Source organism: Accipiter gentilis, chromosome 30, assembly GCF_929443795.1.
Source record: "Accipiter gentilis chromosome 30, bAccGen1.1, whole genome shotgun sequence".
NCBI classification, from domain to species: domain Eukaryota; kingdom Metazoa; phylum Chordata; class Aves; order Accipitriformes; family Accipitridae; genus Astur; species Astur gentilis.
The window spans coordinates 5,727,964-5,747,546 of NC_064909.1; the positions used below are offsets into that span (position 1 = coordinate 5,727,964).

Sequence of the window (19,583 nt, forward strand, 5' to 3'; positions counted from 1 at the left end):
GAAAGGCACAGAGACTTTGTTCTAATCCCTTGACCTTGAATAAACTTCTGAAAATTTCTGTAAACTAACAAAACATCCTGTCATGTGTTACTATGATCAAGTGAGCTAGCCACCTGGTTCCCCGGCTCAGGTACCTAAATCCTTTAGAGAAAGGGATCTGAAAGACAAATCAAAAAACCCCTGTGACAAGCAGAAGCCACTTCTGCTTGCCACCAGGCAATGCTAAGCAGGGGCTGGTCTGCACTCCCTCCCCTTTCTGGAGATCCTTTCTTCAGAGCTTAGGCACACTGTAGAGGGCTGTGGCTTAAGCGGGTGCCTTTGCACAGTCAGAGCAAAGCAGTCCGCAGGAGATGGTGACTGTAGCTATGGTCTCTCATGAACTCTGATGTCCTTTAAATAGCAGCCAGAAAATAATGGACTTTGACATAGTGACTAGGGTACTTCTGTGGGAGGAAGGACAGAGACTCAATTCCTCTTGCCTTCGATGACTGCAACACACCTCTCCCAACCACTAGCCCAGGCTCGGTGTTGGCACTTGCTGCCCTTTCTGCTGAAGCGAAGCAAAGCAACACCACTGCAAACCACGCAAGACTGATCTGGCAGAGGACAGAAGTCAGGGACCATGATTGCAGTCTAGCGGTTCAGACACACAGGAAGGCTTGGTTCTGGTCTCTGGCCTGGCCATTTCCATATGCTGTCCAATGATTTTGCCATGGGGAACACAGAAAACCAGCTAAACTGTGAGAAAGACGGCATTTGGTTAATAAAACAAAAGTTCTTGTATTTTTGAAACATCTGTTACTCGGAACTAAACAGGATCAGAGTTTATCCGCTCTTACATTTTCTGATGCAATGTTCTCCATGCCTATTTCTTCACCATAGTAAGTTACAGGAGTACCAGGGAGGGTTAAAAGCAGCATGTTCATAACATTGATGTACTCCTTCCCAATCCGAGATGAAATCCGAGCAGTGTTAGGGCTTCCAACCTGAAGAAAACATCATTCTGTTAAACACATTATAAAATTCCATGCATATGTGAAATTGGTTAACTAATTTAACAAGGTAGTAGGTGGTTTTTTTCTTTCTCTTCCCTCTCCAGACCTGTGAGGGCATTTATCTCCTTTATCTTGGTGCCAGTACAAACTTCTGCCCCAAATAATTTAGTACACAGAAGCCCTGCCAGCAGCACACGAGGCAGAAGTGAGGAGAGATGACAATTAACAACTTTCCACAATTACAGTTCCCTCAAGATTTCTGTCGTTTTCTCCACTGTGTAAAGGTGGTGCTTGTTTTGAAAAGACCTCTTGCATATCCCAAACATGCTCCTTAGCAAAGACCAGCAAGGTTTTAAGTTAACTGCCCTCAGCTTCCTGCTGTGTTGTTCCCTGGCCCCAGACTGTCTCCAGAATCCATTATTGCACTGAGTCAGTTTACAGCCAAAGATAATTGTACCAATCCCATCCTCACTGGTGGCTTAAGCCAATGCCCCACACTACATTAGACACCGAGGGAGAGGCATGATCATAAATTCCCTTCTGTCACCCTTGCACGGGGAGTGTAACTGTTATCAAAGGGCAGGACAGCCAGGCAGCTGGCCAATGCCAATGACTCCGACTACAGCAGCTGAGAGTTTCACAGGGTTACATATGAATGTACATCTACTGCAGCTCAGCCATGGGCTCAGGCTGCTGCTGATCCCACTGAAATCAATATGTGTGCGGAGGGGGGGGGACAGTCCTATCACTGTTAGAGGAACTGCCACCTATAGGTTTCTATCACCTATAGAGAACAGGCCCTTCCTGTAAGTGTTGGTCTAGGATTCTTACCGCCCAGTTTGGCCATTTTCCTGCAGGCATGTTTTTCATCCACAAGTTGACAGCTTCAAAAATACTGTTGCCTGATAGATTTTTCATGTTAATTAGGTTGAAATTGAAGGGAAAATCTGCTTCTTGGATAAAAGTTGCTCCATAATACATCATTGTTGCCTCAATGTCTTCCTTTTCGTCACCATCAGAACCCATAAATCTACAAAGAAGTGCACAAATACCTTTTTTCGGCTCATTCTTGGTTTGCACAGAGCAGAAGGAAGCTAGGAATGGTGTTGGACATACATATAAAATAACATAGCCTTAAGAATTACATTTGCTTCTTGCCTCTCCATCAAAAAAGATCAATAGAGAGAAACAACATTTTGTAAAGCAGGCAAGGAGACAAGAAAATATATTTCTTGGAAATTTCTGAAGAAAAATCTACCAGAGTCAATGCAAGGCTGCAAGTATCTGACTGAAGTCTTGCCTTTCTGAATCCATATCCACACACTCCATCCAGCAATTTCCATGCTTTCCTTTACAGAAAAGGACCTGGGGTCATCCCAATTTGAACACGACCCAGTAACGGCCCCTTGCAGCAAAGATGGCTAATGGTATCCTGGGCTGCATTAAGAGGACTGTTCCCAGCAGGTTGAGGGAGGTGATCCTTCTCCTTTACTCAGCACTGGTGAGGCTAAACCTGGAGTGTGATGTCCAGTTCTGGGCTCCTCAGTGCAAAAGAAACATGGACATACTGGAGAAAGTCCAGCAAAGAGCCCCTAAGACCATTAAAGGACTGGAGCATCTCTCCTATGAGGAGAGGGTAAGAGAGCTGGGACTGTTCAGCCTGGAGAACAGAAGTCTCAGGGGGGGTCTCATCAATGTATGTAAATACATGAAGGGAGGGTGCAAGGGCGATGGAGCCAGGTTCTTTTCAGTGGTGCCCAGTGCCAGGACCAGAGGCAATGGGCACAAACTGAGGAAACGCTTTTTCACTGTGAGGGTGACCAAGCCCCGGCACAGGTTTCCCAGGGAAGTTGTGGAGTCTCCATTCTTGCAGATGTTCAAAAGCCATCTGGACAAATTCCTGTGCAACTGGCTCTAGGTGGCCCTGATGAGCAGGGGGGGCTGGACCAGATAACCTCCAGAGGTCCCTTCCAAACTCAATCATTCTGTCATTTTAACAATCTCTGACTGTGAGTCTGACATGAATTGCGCTAATACTATACCATAAATCAGCCACAGGGCTGATTAATTACGGTGTCTCTGTGAGCTGAATGGTCGCCCATTCTTGTACAGTCCATAGATACCACAGAGTTACCGAGACCAATTCATTTCCTTCCCTTCACACATCGGGGAGGAGATAGCATAGCCTATGCACCACTATTTGTGTTTAAGGAAGAAAACTTTTTATGGTATATGTTATTAAGAAAACATTTTATTGCTAGCAAGAGGGTGACAAATATTAGAGAGAAATTCACTAGCTGTAATAATGATTACCTGTATCGGCCAGGTTCACTGCTGAACTGATTCATGGTTTGACGGAAGCTACGGATGATATCGTGCATACCAACTTGCATGGTTGTGTAGTCATGGTAGAGCTGAGAATAAGCTGTGATGCTCTCCTTGAAGAATACAATATTTCCCATTAGTTCACCAATATTTTAGATTTCAGAACTCTCCAAATTCTTCCCATCCTTTCCTGAGACAATGCACCAGTCCAGAAAAATTTCAACTGAAATGAGTTTAGCATACCAACACTAACAGCGCAGAGCTGAACGGCACTTGGGGAACTCTGAAGATATATTAGAAGAGGGCTAATTATTTTGGATCCCATCCTTCAGGAGGTAGAGTCCACCCGCAGCACTAATCAACCAAGCCCATCTGCAGCAGCAAGCACAGCAGGTGCTGTGGCCACACACCAGGCTGGGAAGATGGACAACATTGTTGTGGTAACTTATAAAGGCAACGATACTTGTGGAGGTTGACCAGTTTTATGCGATCCCAAACTCTGCATGGGAACGGTGTCTTAGTGCTGGCACTATCTGGGAACGTCACCAAGTTTGCTACTTCAGCAAAAGCGAACAGCATAAATAACAGGGTGCATGCTTCTGAATGTGTCTGGCCACACTGTGACACACTGCCAATACGAGTTTGTTTTTTTTAAACTCTGATTCCTACTAGCAATGTAGAAGAAATACATGCCAGTGGCTGTTACAGAATCCCAAACAGGCAAGAGCTCTGAGCTTATGACCCAGTCTTCCTAAAGCCACAGTTAAGACCCAAAAGAGTAAAACCATACACTCTCTCGCCCCAGTAGGAAATACAGGAAAAAAAGCAAAGACAACATATACATTACTGGATTCTGGGACTTGTTTACTTGAGGTTCATCTCGGAGATGTGTTGCTTCTAAAAGAAATTTAACAGCGCTGAAACTAAATCCATCGATTCCTTTGCCGAGCCAAAATTTGATAATATCCTAGACAAAGGTAGAAATTGAGAAGTCCAAGTGAGCCCACTCCATTCAAAATAGTATATACTTAAAAAGAAAAATAAACCTGTTAAGAGGTATTAATATGTAACAATTTCTTTTTTAATTTGTACTTCAAATTTTACTAGAAGTTAAAGTGAGTCACATTGATCTAAGGTCAAACTAAGATCTAAATCAAGCACATCTTATTTCATCCAGTATAATAAAAGAAAAAGACTGGTCTCTGTAACTTCTTCAGTAATTCAGAAGACCAAAGCCAGGGCATGCCGTGCTAAAAGCCTTTTCTCATCTCATCCATCAAAACATTGGGCTAGTGCTAAGCGCTGTTGTTGGTGAACACCTGTCACGGTTGCACACAATTAGAACACATGGATTCAAATATGCAAGAATATGTTGTTCTGCACAGACCTCGTGGCACCAATTTTCTTTTTGTACAACAGAGCTCTTAAAACATTTGTTCTCTCTTATTTGACTGACGTGAATTTTTTAGTTTATTTTCAGGCTTATTTGTTGACTTGCAATAACCTGACAAACTGCCCAAGTTAACTTTTATCGATTCATGATTTCACTATCAAATTCAGCGGTTAGTGACTATTAGTAAAATTATATCCTACTTCAGTAGCTATTATATTACTACAGTTTTAATTGCTCTAGTTTTAAGAAACAACTCTAAAGTCCAGTTCCTCTTGAGTGGTTTCTGCAAACATTCTTTTAGACCAGATACTTTTCTTCATCCGAGGACAACTTTGGGGCTTTTGTGGTTTTGGGTTTGGTTTTTTGTTTGTTTGTTTGGGTTTGGGGTTTTTTGGGGGGGTTGGGGTGGTTGTTTGTTTTGGTTTTTGAAAGACAGCTATTGATTTGCTTTTTTTAGATGTACGCAGTACACTTGCGTCAACAGACTGGAGTAGAATCAGTTCACACTCATACTTTACAGATTTTTGTTTGGCAAATAGACTCTGCCTTACTGAGCTGTACTTTCTCATAGAGCCATTCTGAAAACAGGAGTTCTCGATATGGTCTGTCCGATACCGAATCCAAAAATAAATTCATGCTTATTCATGTGCTCATCACAAAAGAACCACCAGGTATCAGCAGTGCAAATATCAAATACCAATGTGGTACTCACTACAACAATTCTATTTTTATTTATGCAAGAAAGCTACAACATGCCAGGTGCTAAGTTTCATTGCTCTTGCATGCCCTGTTGCTAAACCAAAGTCTTGAGCTTCTCCAGAAGAGTCCATTTGCTTCCTGCTCAGTCCTCCTAACCTTCTGAAACAGGATTTTTAATTAAAATACTAGATAAAGATTATTCTTTAACATGCTGGAGCAATTAATGTTCATAAGCATTTACCAAAGGTTGGTGTTACCAGGCCAACCTTACTAGTTTTCATTTCATTTCTTTGCATAGGAAATGCAGCATCTATTTGCTACTGGAGCTTCAGTAATGTATCTGGTACCATTAAAAAAAAATTCGGCAAGACCATTGAAAAGTATGTGCAATATTAGGAAAAAAGGTGGAAGTGGCAAGACATGGTATTAAGGGAAGTATAAAGACAGAGAGGTTACTGGTGGAATTCTTCAAGGATCAGTCTCAAGAGCAGTTTCATTTCACACTTTAGTTAACAAGTATGACCAAAAGCGTTTTGTTTCTTCATGCACACGCAGTACCTGCAGTAAGGGGAGTGAGACCCTCATAGTACTACTGGGCAGCTGTGAAGACTACCGCCAAGAAATGCACCAAAATTCAACAGTACAAAGTAGCAAACACTTAAGAACTAAATCAAAACACTTGAGGTAGCTGTATGACCTCAAGGGGTATAGCTTTAGCGGGGGGGGGACACGACGACCAAAAAAGCAGTAATTGTCAGACTTCCCATGTTCAGGCCCACTTCCCTATATTTTTAGGAATTCTACATTGTCTGCTGGGAGACATGATGCAGAAAAGCATGAGGTTTCATCAGAGCACCACCCCCTTACCTTGGTGACTCACAAGTGCTGTGATGGCTGTCTATCTGTCTGTCTCCCCTGTAAAGTCATCAGAGATGTAGACAGATTGAAACTCGCTATCTCCCGCTTATCCACAAGCCCAGGCATTCCTTGTAATTCAAATCAGCATTTCCTGGCTTTCTTGAAAATGCAAATATCTCTTTGCTAAAACAAGGTGCTATTCCCACATTTGACTGGCTAATTAACAGCTCCTTGTATCAACAGATATAAAAAATTCTCTCCACGTGAGTGATTCAACTCCGTTTCAGCACAGGCTTCAGTTCAAGAGCTGCTTTACCATCCACGTCAATCCTTGCATTAGTTGCTGTCCTTGATACAACATCCAAACACGCCAAGTGCCTTCATTCTTGGCTCTTGATGGAGACTAGAGCTGAAAGCAGTTAACTGCTTCCAGACAGCAGTCACGTTGGATTACTCGAGTACTAGCACCAACTTCAAAGCAAGTAACAGCAATCCTAGGTCACGCAGGAGGAAGTACCTGTGCCACCGTACAAGGTTCTGCCCAGACATTTTTTCTGTTCAATCTGTTTAATTCTGGCCATCTGCATTGGAGCAAATGCTCAGGCTGGAAGCACTCCGAGGAGGAGTAGCGGCTAAACAAAGGGACAGAGAGTCTCTCACTTGAGGGTCGACTGGAAAAGCCCCCCCCGCCCCCCATTTAATCTTAACAAACGCTGAAGGGGGATGTTGTCAGAGCTGAAAACCAAATAAGCATAAACAAAGGTGGGAAAAGCTATTGCAGCTGAAGGACACGTTTCATTCATAGAGAGCTAAGAACAAACAGTTTGCAAATAAGGTTAGACTGGAAAGTAGAGGGCTCCTGAAGAACCAAAGCAATTTCAAGATAGCCTTTAGTGGGAAGAAAAAGGGAAAGGGAGCTCCTTGTAAAGTGCAATAGCCTGTTTCAAAAACCCATCAAGACCTTGCCAGGCATTTGTAAGAGCAGGGGACTTAAGCAAAAAAGCAATAGTCATACCTTCTTAAAATCCAGAGGACTGCAACACCACCTGCTGCCAATACTTCCACTCAAGGACAATTTTATTTGGACTTTTTTTTTTTTTTTGGTTGCCTGTTTGCTTTTAAATTCAAAAGACTTGAAGCAAAGTAGCTCCAATACTGGAAACATTACAGCATAAAGCTTGAATTTTGCTTATAAACTTAATGTTTGTCTAGACACTTTTTTGTTTCAATTGTTTACATATGCTGCAATCCTTGAATTACTTCCAACTAGATTGTAAATCACGTAGCACAAATAATCAGAGAAATTAAGTGAAGAAATAGCTGCTTTGCTGTTGGCACAGCAGCAGCGGCTTACATACTTACATGGATTTCTTGTTGGACAGCAAGGTTGCGAAAATTTAAGTCTGGTTGTTCTTTCCCAAACTGATGAAAATAACACTGCTTTCTCACATCATCAAACTGCCAGCTGGAATTCCCAAAGACACTCACCTGCTCATATAAGGGAGGGGGGCAATCAGAACTCCTAATTTAACAAACATTTACTCCTATGCATATTTTAGTAAGTGATGCATTACAAGCATATAATAAAGCACAAAATGCCTAATCAATGGCCTAAATTTTGAGTAGATTTTGGTGCTTATATTTTACATTTTCTTCTCCTGCTAGTTGCTCTCCCTTTAGTTGTGCTTCACCACATGTATTTCTTGTTCAGTGTTCTGGGGGTATTTTTGTTTGTTTGTTTTTTAAAGTAGCCTTTCACTAGGAATTACTCAGAACAGAGAGGAAAACATTGGTGGGAACATTTCTTTTGGAATTGTTTTTCCTAAAACTTATTAAAAATAGCTTTAGTTAACTTAGAGCTTTCTGAAATCCGGTATTATCCCTTTGAAGTGCCAACAACAGTCAGCATGTTAAAATGTTAATTTTATCATCATCTCTGTAATAAAAGATTCCAAAAGCTAAAATAGCTCTTAAGACTCAAAGTTTAAAGAGAAATTACACTAGCTAGTACAAAATAGTAATTCCACCTTGAGTTTTTAGAACACACAAGTTCCTAATCATGCACCCATCAATTCAAATTTCAAATAAATATATTTTAAATAGGCACCACACCTTCTGGCCTGATCACCTTCCAGAAAAAGGAAAGAAGCCGAGAACACACTGTTTTGTTTCCCTTCCCACCAACTATGATTTCAGAGGAGCTGAGCTGAAGTTTCTAGAGCAGAGTACCCAGACACAGAAGGGGTCACGTGTGAACAACTCGCATACAACTATCCCTTTTTTTGTTTGTTCAGTGAGTGAAGATTTAACACTGAGGTAAAGAAGCAAAAGTAATTTTTAAAATTCTCTTTGAAATAGGAACTCCTCCCCTCTGAGCTCATTTAAGTCTTAATCTGCACTAGCTCATTTAGTAACATCAGTTTGTACGTCTGAACAGTCGTTTATAACCCAGCATACATCGGGACAGCTATGTTACAGCTGCTTTTGCTATGTGGCAGCCTGCATCCAGCTTGGGATTTGCACCTGTCCCTTCCCGTGTTTACCCAGTTGTTTGGAGGAGTGACGGAACCAGCAGCCTGTGTGCAGTCCTGCCAGATGTAGTAGTCCGTGTACTTCCCAGTCCGATTGCGACTCAGCTGAAACCATCGGTGTTTGTCACTTGTGTGGTTTGGTATTAAATCCATTATCACCTTTAGCCCTTAAAAGTCAAACCATAAAAAAACCTATTAAATTTAACCTTTCAAGACAAAGTTCACATTTTCTCTTAACGCAGTATCACAAGTGTTTGGGCTTCTTCCATCCCAGAGGTCTGGGAAAAGAGAGAGGCAAAAAAAAACCCCACAGAAAGCCCCAGACTACCAACACAGACTAACTAGGAGTCTGCAAGAAGCTGCAACACATCTTGCTGGTACTGTTCTCCCCAGCCCATTGCTGGGGAGGGAAAGAAGGGAGAAGAAAAAAAATCAGAACAGATTTCTGCTGTTATGAACCACTTCCACTAACTCCGACTTCAACATCTGTCTCTCACCTCCCAAGCGGGAAAGGCACTTCACCAGTCTAGCATCAGCGAACACACGTTCTTCCTCACCCTTCCTAAAGACTAGACATTTTTTGAAATCCCAAATGTTTTTGGGACTGACAAACCATTTTCCGTTCAGCCCAAGAGCTGTAAGGGGAGACACCTGAATAAACATTTGGTCTAAGGCATAAACACACCAACCAAGGATGCAATCGCAGGAAGGAAGGATATGTTCCCTTCCAACCCTGAAATGGTCTTTCTGCTTTCTTCAAAAAGCAGCCAGCCATAAAATGCAGCCAGAAACAACTGTATCTCAGCCTTGATCCCCCAAATTGTCAATGTCCATACCATATGTGATAGCATATGTCCATACGTTCTATACGGTATGTCTAAATATTTTGATGGTTTTAATATTTTGTACCAGCCGTGGAAACTGGTTTGCTGCTAGATGACTGTAAAAGTGAGATTTGGTAAATAGTTATTAGAAATCTTATACTAACAGTATGATTGAAAGAAAAGACAATAGTATAGCCAAGCAATTAACTAGCAGAGGTAGTTACTCATAAGTTTTGCAGTTCTTTGCTCTTATGACTAGATGTTCCTGTACACTAGATGAGAACAATGTTGAAACTGACCACATGTGATTGAAACTGCGTTAAGCTTCAAGATCAAAGAACAAGGACAAGAACAAAGACTTCAAGGACGGCCAACAACCTCAAATGGGTTGGCGGTCATCAAAGCAGCCCTTCAACTCAGACGAATTCTTCATTGTGCATGATTAGATGTAGGCAGTACTATGATAATCAGTTACAATAATTTTTATGTGTATGTATACTAGTCTGATTAATATGTAATTGTTACTCCATATAACCTGTTTGTGCTGAAGCTGTGGCATGCACGCTAGCTGGAATTAACCCCTGTGGATCCAGCGCTGCAATAAAGAATGCCTGCTTTCTAAAACTCCAAAACGAGTCTTTGAGAGTTTCTTCAACCGGCTTTTCAGTATCATATGCACAAGGGAGCCCCCCACCCACAAACACCCTTGTAGGGGACCATGCCTTTCAGAGAACGTACAGCAGCCAAATGCTGCTGTTGTAGCTCCCCACACCTTTGGTCCCACTCCCAGCACTACCCCAGCAGCCAAGGGTGGGAAACAGCATCACAGGGCTTGTGTTGCTGTGGAGCTAACGCATACCCTTCACTGGCACCTCCATCTGCTCCTGCTCAACCCCACCATGGGGGAATTGCCAGACGCACAAACTGAAATCTTGCATCATTACCTAGTGCTACAAAGTACACCTGTAGTAATATGAGTAAGCGTCTTTTTAATAGTTATTTTGCACGGAGTTGCAGCTTACCTCTGTCATGTATGGCTGCAAGCAGATTCTCAAAATCACTCATTGATCCAAACATAGGATCAATATCATAGAAGTCTTCAGCTCCATATCCAAGGTCTTTCAAGGGGGACTTATAGAAAGAGGTGATCCAGATGGTTTTTATATTCAAATATATGATATGGTCCAGTTTTTCTTGGATACCTATTTAAAAGAAAAGGGCATCATCTGTTTAGAAAAGACAAAATGCTTTTGTTGAAATAAGTTTGCCATGGGCTCAAAGATGGCGCACAGGTCCCTTTGATACATAACCATCCCATTGTCACTGATCTCACATAGCAGGGCAATCTTGACATTTCTTCAGGGATGGCATGAGATGACAGAATGGAAACCGTTCAAAGCCACTTTTACAAGGTAAAGGTAAAACAGGAATTTAAAAAAAATCAGATCAAACCAAATTTCTATTCTGTATTATAAAAACGTTTACAATTTCATTTACTAAATTTAACACTCACTCTTGAAAACAAGGTCTTATATTTTGTTGAAACGCAGCAACAGCACTGCTTTCCCATTTCAAAGAACGTCAATTAATCCTCAGACCACCCAAAGGGAAGCACAATTTTAGTGCAAAGATCCCAGGTTTTCCCTACTTTACAAAAAGTCTCTTAAAGGGTTTTCCTGTTGTTTTCTGTAAGAACACCTCAACTCCAGCCTCCTCTAGTATTTTTAAACTCAAGACTTTCCTTTCTTTCTGACATGTTGCAACTGGCATGCAACTACAGAAACAGTTTCTTCTCTTCACTTGCCAGCAGAGTACATTATAGCTTGCGCTTCTTGTTTAGAAATTTATTGTCCATTACAGTGTTGAGCCTTCCCTTTCTGAAACAAAGTCTCAGCTAAGCTACTGATAAGTGACACTGTGTGTCTTGGTATCAGGAACCCCTTCCCAATGCATTCATAAGAGCTCAAAAACTTTTAGACGATGGACAGAACAAAGAGTAACACATCTTTCTCTTCTCTTTGTCAGTTTTATTTTTCCTCAGTTTTCCTTGTGGAAAGGCAGCCAATATAACAGAACAAAGTGCTCAGCACCATCCATCCTCCTGACTGACCTCAGTTTTGTGGAGATACTTTACTCTGATTGCAACTGTGCTGCTGCCCGCTCTCAGCCCCACCTCTAAAGACCCATTCTAACTCCAGGCTTAGACTTAGCAACTTGAACAAGCAACTGCTAAATTTATTCATGACAATGTAAATTGCCATTAATGATTAGTCAGACACCTTTTCTTCCCTTCTCCATTAGGGTGGCTTTCTCTGTTGGACTGTATGATGATTTTTTTTTTTCCCCTTTATATATATATACACACACACATACATACACATACAACTGCCACACAGCTTTACACATACCAAGAATGGAAATTCCACCCACCTTTCAGATCCCCATTCCCATCCATGTTGCTGTCCTTGAAGGAACGAGGATAGATCTGATACATAGGACTAGCCTGCCACCAGTCAAGGCACTTTGGAGAGAGAGCAATAATCGCTATTGTAGTGCACACAAGCACAACAGCAGCGGCAATTATAAGCCAGAAGAGAATCTCCCTGGTGACTCTGTACCGGGCTTGGCTGGAGAACTTCAGCAAGACTTCTTTTGGCATCCCCGCATAGGGCTTCAACAGCAGCTCCTCCATAGCCGCTGGGTCCACATCAACAACATGTGGTTTTGGCATTTCTTCTTGGCTACTGGTATCCATCTCCTTGTCATCAAAAGCCTCATTATGAACAAATCCGTTGTTCTCCACACCTCCCTTCTCACTCAGCTCCATAGGTAAGCTCTTAGCTTCCTCCTCAACCATTTTACTTCATGGGTCTTGTCCTGGAGACTCCTGCCACAGCAAGGAAGTGTTGCCAACACACCTTTGTTCAGTGAAATGAGAAGCAGCATCATTAGCATCTGGGTTTATGATCAATCCTGACCAACTAGTCAAAGTTCAAAAAGAGACAAAAAGGGCAAAGTGCTCCTGCTCTTCCACATAATAGGCATCTTTAGCAAGATAACAAAATGCTACAAGAAAGCGCAGTCTTCCAGGGAGGTAAGCCTATTGCTCATACCAGCCAAGCAGAGTTGTGTTTACCGTTGCTCTCTCTGGTACACCAAAGTTCTCCTCCTCTTGATAGCAGGGGAAAATCTGGGGGGTTTTACCACTAAAAGATTTAGTAAATATGCAGCTTTCCAGACTGGTCATGGTCTCCCCTGCCTGAAGCAGTGTGAGCATTAATGAGTAATTTAAATATGGACATCAAGAGGATGAGGTATTGACAACTTCTGGCCCCAAAGCAAAAATACAAACTAAGAAGAAAAAATACAAAGGCCAGTTGTGCTTTGTTTCTCACAGCTTAGAAAAACAACCCCCCCCACACACACAACTAACCCAACCCAGCCCACCCACAACTCTTAAGCAGTAACGATTAAGCACATACCGATCCTGCAATTCACAGCATGTGACAGGTTGCTACACCCAGAGCTATCCCCGGGTCAGGACAGGATACCTCTACACAGGCACAAGGAAGACTCAAGACAAAAACCCACTACCCGCTGTTAATTTTTTTTAAATTTGTTTACAAGCAAGCAACCTTTCCCTTTTCTCTCTTTTCCCCCCTTTATACTACTCAAGCCAGGGAAAAGCATCGTCCAAAGTCTGCACAAGCATGCACAGATTTACACACCTGCATGACCTAAGCCCCAGCTGCCCTGAAGCCAGCAAGCCCACATCCACCAAGACATACCCTCCAGCCAGCGCCCTCCGCCCAAGCATACCAAAGGAAACACAAAGCAATATACATTTGCCATGGAACTGCCTTATCACACGTATAAGCAAACACCTGCCCATGACCATAGGTCAGGGGGGGCAACTGCAGAGGAGAAAAGGTTGGTTTGGGCCTCAAAAAAGTATTTACTATGTTTGCTGAAAACAATGAGAGAAGTTTATAAACTAGTGACTGAAAAAATCTAGCATGCAATATTCAAATGATTCCAAAATGTGTTACTGCTGCAGTAGCTAAGCTAAACCAATGTCTTCTTCTCTGACAGATTTAATACTTTTCTTCCCCTTACTCAAAGCAGTGCCCGGCAGCAACTTCAGCCTGTGCAGGGTCAGGTAGTTGCCAGAGTAATTTGAGATAATGGCAGTAGTTTCAGCGTCTGTAATGCAGTATTGCCAGAAAATTCAAAAGTGGGAAATTATTTGAAAGAGGCTCCCATCTAATGACTCTTCATAGCATCGTATCAGTAGAGTTGTAAAAGTTTCCAGACAGGCTCATTCCAAGTTTTTCCTACCAGGCTAATGGGAACTGGGAACAACCTTCCTGCATTTGTAAAAAATAAAAGGATGTACTCGTGCTAAAAGACAACTCCATGACAAAACAACAAAGTGTTAACAGTGACACCTGAATAAGATTTCAGTGCTTCATTTTCCTTTTTCTGTTTCTCTCTGTAACGTCACACCTGACACATAAGCCTGCAGAGCCAAGGCCAGCCACACTGTTGGTTTGCTTGGTAGCACACCGTGACTGCATTGTTGTGGTGGGTTCATCCTGGCTGGACACCAGGTACCCACCAAAGCCGCTCCATCACTCCCCCTCCTCAGCTGGACAGGGGAGAGAAAATACAACGAAAGGCTCATGGGTCAAGATAAGGACAGGGAGAGATCACTCACCAATTACTGTCATAGACAAACCAGACTCAACTTGGGGAAAATTAACTTACTTTATTACCAATCAAATCAGAGTAGGATAATGAGAAATAAAAACTAAATCTTAAAACACCTTCCCCCCACCCCTCCCTTCTTCCTGGGCACAGCTTCACTCCTGATTTTCTCTACCACGTCCCCCCAAGCAGCAAAGGGGACAGGGAATGGGGGTTGGGGTCAGTTCACCACAAGTTGTCTCTGCCGCTCCTTCCTCCTCGGGGGGAGGACTCCTCACTCTCTTCTCCTGCTCCAGCGTGGGGTCCCACCCACGGGAGACAGTCCTCCACGAACATCTCCAGCACGGGGTCCTTCCCACGGGCTGCAGTTCTTCACAAACTGCTCCAGCATGGGTCCTTTCCACAGCGTGCAGTCCTTCAGGCACAGACTGCTCCAGCGTGGGTCCCTCACAGGGTCACAAGTCCTGCCAGAAAACCTGCTCCAGCGCGGGGTTCCCATGGGGTCACAGCCTCCTTTGGGCATCCACCTGCTCTGGCGTGGGGTCCTCCTCAGGCTGCAGGTGGAGATCTGCTCCACCGTGGACCTCCGTGGGCTGCAGGGGGACAGCCTGCCTCACCAGGGTCTTCCCCACGGGCTGCAGGGGAATCTCTGCTCCGGTGCCTGGAGCATCTCCTCCCCCTCCTTCTTCACTGACCTGGGGGTCTGCAGGGTTGTTGCTCTTACATGTTCTCACTCATCCCTCCGGCTGCCATTTCTGTGCCCCTTGCAACTTTTTTTCCTTCTTAAATATGTTGTCCCAAAGGCGCTACCACCATCGCTGATGGGCTCGGCCTTGGCCAGCGGCGGGTCCATCTTGGAGCTGTCTGGCATTGGCTCTGTTGGACACAGGGGAAGCTTCTAGCAGCTTCTCACAGAAGTCACCCCTGTAGCCCCCCCCGCTACCAAAACCTTGCCATGTGCACCCAATACAACCCTGCACAACTTGCCTCAAATGACAGTCAGCATCTCTTTTAAAGAACACAGCCCGAGTTTTGAGGACCTTCGCATTTACCAGTTTGCAGCATGGGCATACAATGAGAGTACGTGGGTGTCGGAGCATATACATACTCAAGACATGGATCAGCACTTGTGCAAGTCCCAGAAGACTTCTCTGGCACATCACTGGGACACAGACATGTAATTTATCATAAAAAATAGCTGCTCAATAGGCAATGCTACATGACCATGACTGAAGTTGCAGTTTTGCGTCTAATTCACCAGCATTTAGCGTTAATTTAATCAACTCTTACCCCTGACTGCTTGTTCCTGCCTTGCATTGCCCCCTGCCATGTGCCAGGTGAAGTATTTAAGCAGCTGTGCAGCAAATTGGATTGGGAAAAATTTGGCTGGAAAAAAACCCAATTTCATTCTTCAAAGACTTCTACTCCTAGTCCACCTGGTCCCCATGAGACCACACCAATGCTTCAGCCAGCCCACACAGAGAGGAGAAAGAGAGGGGAGGCGGGGAGAGGGGCCAGGACACAAAAGTACAACCACTTGCCAGAGCAGCTCTTCAGTCAAATCATAGCCTTCGTGTCTCGCATTTGTTTTAGTAAATTCCTACCCGTCCCTTAGAGAAAGTCCCATCATTTCACTTCTGGGAGTAGCACGCAGTTAAGTCTCACACCCACAAATGCTGCTGGAACCAAAGACAAGGAGAGGGTTTAAATTCTGTTAACAGCTTACCCCCAATCACGCATGAATCCGGATCAGGGACCTAACCCCACTTCACCGAAGTACTACATCGCTACTACCCAAAACACTGTTGAAACTCTGGTTCCAGGTATTTCAGCCCTCACCTTTATCTTTAAGCCAGTAAACTTAGAGGTGGCAATTGCCTCCATGGACACGTGCACTCGATCTAGAGATCTAGGGAAATTACCCTCCCTATGCGTACTTCTTACAACTGATAAAGGCCAATTTAGTATTTCAGTAGTCAGAAGCTGCCCCGGCTCTCCGTGCATGTGGTTTGGGAACTGTTACTTTCCCCTTATTCAAGCACCTTGCAGGAGCACAACAGCCAACGCCTGCTCTGCAAACCCTCCTGTGCGGGAACTGTGTCTTCAGAAGAGCCCCTCTTGTCCTAATGTGATCCCCAAGTAAACGGTAAAGGCTTACTTGTACTTTAGGTAGGACAGATCACATCTTAATTGCCAAGCATCCAGCTGAAAAAGGAGGATTATGCTGCTGTGGTAGATAAACGCAGCATGCAGGAGCCAGAGGCCACGCATAGATGATGAATCTGTGTGCACTACCTCAACCCTCCTCCAGTGGCTACAGGGCACGCAAAGATAGGGACACACACTTTATTTTAAGGTTAAACCAGAACATAAACCATCCTAGAAACTACGAAGTAGCTGTCTTGGTAAACATACGGTTTTTAGAGTTAGACTGACCCTGTTTACAGTCAGACTTCCATGGTATTTCATATCAACTCCCCGTTGCTACGTAAGAAGAGCTGAAGCACAGCAGGTACCAGTGGAGCACAGGTACGCTTAGGCTGGACACCTGGACCTTGAATACTAAAAATTCTTCTAGAAAACCTGGAGGGAAAATACAGCCAAGGAGCTTAAAATAGGTTGGGACAATCAACTACCACAGACCCTGCAGAACAAGCCTGAGAATCTGGTACCCCCTCCTATATGCTTTTCCTATTAGACTAAAAATAAAACCACACAGGTATTTTGTTTTTATTCTAGACCTATTTTTTTTCTCTCCTTCTCTTGAGGAGTTGCTCGCCTTAAAATTATTTGATAAAGGGAAACTGTAAACCTCATCTTAAGAGAGGCAGATCACCAACAATTCCCACTGAGCTTTAACTTTTTCCTTTTAAAATACATTTTATGTATGCAGGAATTATGCTTCTGGCTTGCTCTCAAGCAATTCTGAAATGGTACCCTCCTGAGCAATTTTATAGTTTAGCAGGAGTAACTAGCCAGCGCAACTGCGTTAGCAGAATCGACTGAAAAATATTAAATAGTAAAGAAAACACTTCATATTCTGTGCCAGTTACTGTTTACCTCAGTGTTAGATATGGAAACAAAACGAATCAGTATGTGGGCAGTAATAGCTGCTATCTCCACACAGATTGCCATGGTTATTTCTGTAAGATCGAGGAGTTAATTTCCACAAGTATTTCTTATATGTAATTATTTAGATGCACTGGCTGAATAAGTAGTCTGCTGTTTGATGCTATACAAATGCCAAGTAGCTTGCCAGTTACTCGATACCATAGAAATTACACTGAAAACCATACAGAGGGGTGATTAAGCACCCTAATGCGCTAAGTATAGGAAGATGTTTATTGTTAAGAAGTTCTCTTGCTTAATGTTTTTTCATTAAATGGTTTGTTACCACTGGAACTGGTCTGACATAATGCACTTCACCTCTAAATAAAAACTCATTATTTACAGAATCAGGGCCAGTTTTACACCCATATAAAGAGGCAAACACTATGGCTGGCAGTTTTTCCTCGGTGGCTCCCACAAGATTGATGGATAGTCTGACCTTTAAAGCTACGTTTCATTCAGGACTAAGAAAGCCCTTCCTTGGCATGGAGGGCAGCTATTGAGAGAGATGCTCTCAAGGAACAAGTTTCTGATGCAGTGGCTTTTATCCTGGGCATCCCTGAGCGTGCGAGAGGTTTCTGCCATCAACCAGCAGTCTGAAGTCCTAGGAGGTGGCAAAATGTAATTGCATGGGATGCCATGACGTGCTTTGGTGAGGTTTTTTGTTATTTTTTTAATAGTCTTAGTCCACTAATGGACTATGTGATTAGAAGTTAATGGCATTATAAAAGCTGTAATTAGCTACTGCTTGGCCCACGTGACATTTCAGGGGTAGGTTTCAGGGGAAGGAGGTACCTAGCCCCTGCCTCCCATGGGTGATCAGCATGGCTAGCTTCTCCCACTATTTTTAATGAAAACAGTTATTCTCTAATTCTTGCTGGTATCATAGCTGCAAGAACGCAGAGTTGACTCCTTTTGGATACCCTCCCCTACAGAGGGTCAAACACTATACTGTCGTGCATCCATAGAAAAAGTAAACTCCAGGTTTGTTACCTCTCCAGGATGGAGCTCACTCACATAACTGCACCCTTCTCAGTTTACATTATTACCACTCTTCCCTTCACAGCATTCATCCATTCGTCCACAATTCTGTCCTAGAGAATGACAACTTTCAAAGAATTTTCTTTTCCAGCCTAGTCTTTAAAACCTTTGCCAGTGAAAGAACCAGACCTTGATTTTACCCTTGTATGAGCTGGGAATGTTCAGCATAGTGTTAAACCCTGAAAGAGCACTGCTGAAGTTTTGATGGCTAGAAACTCAGGAGTGACTTGGTGTTCAGATCAGAAGTCCCCGGTCTCTGTACAGAAAGCTTCACTCTGTAGTACTCAATTGCATCCCAAGGCTTTACAATGGCTGTTTGTGACCAATAGTTCATTGATTCCACATTGGACCATAACAGTCCAGCAACAGGAACACAAGAGTGTGTAAAAATCAATGTGAACACTGGGAGTGAAACCAAAGAATTGGAAGTACAGACTTCTGTAAAAAACACACAACCCAAACCCAATTCCCTGATTCAGGTGGACTGACCCAGCAATGCTCCACAGCAAGAGCTGGTACATGCAAGGTTCTATATTCAAGGAAGGGGCTCTCTGGCCAGCACAAACTAGACCTCTGCATCAAGGAAACATTTCACAACTCTAAGAAGCCACTTCCAAAGATATATGTACCATTCAGCGTGGACATAGGTAGCAGAACTTAATCTCAAATTTTGTATTCACCTGAACATACAAAGACTGAAATTGAAGACAATCCTTACTTTCCTTAAGTTAGTACTGCTAAAAACTAATTCTAAGTACTCACCTCTAAACACCACCTAAACCAAGTTTTGTTTCAGAATCACTTGGCATTCAAGGATCCAGTTAGGAGGGTGAAAACGTTGCTTGGTGAAAGGTGAAGAAAGCGTTGCCTGCAGCGAATACCAGGCTTTCTATTTGGAATTTAATGAGTCCACTGAACTGTGTGGGCTCTTCAGCTAGCATATATCACATTACATATCTGTGTAACAGTTTCAGGCACTTAGCTTGTTTATACTGGTGAACCAGAGAAAAACATAATCCCACATTCAGCAAGTATTCACACAGTGCATTTAAATCCCGCCCCGCACTCCCCCCAATCATTCAAGTAGTGGAGTGACAACTAT

General features: G+C 43.2%; 1 protein-coding gene across 1 annotated transcript in view; it reads right to left on the bottom strand.

The window, feature by feature from the left end:
• SLC3A1 (solute carrier family 3 member 1) overlaps positions 1–19,583 on the bottom strand; it is a 75,279-nt gene that overhangs the window by 3,757 nt on the left and 51,939 nt on the right. Inside the window, exons 2-9 of the mRNA XM_049833967.1 lie at positions 12,056–12,543; positions 10,648–10,827; positions 8,814–8,968; positions 7,633–7,758; positions 4,168–4,287; positions 3,309–3,433; positions 1,827–2,025; positions 840–986 (exon numbers count right to left, since the gene is read on the bottom strand). Coding sequence (XP_049689924.1) covers positions 840–986; positions 1,827–2,025; positions 3,309–3,433; positions 4,168–4,287; positions 7,633–7,758; positions 8,814–8,968; positions 10,648–10,827; positions 12,056–12,482 — 1,479 coding nt within the window. The 5' untranslated portion in view covers positions 12,483–12,543. The remainder of the gene's footprint in view (positions 1–839; positions 987–1,826; positions 2,026–3,308; positions 3,434–4,167; positions 4,288–7,632; positions 7,759–8,813; positions 8,969–10,647; positions 10,828–12,055; positions 12,544–19,583) is intronic.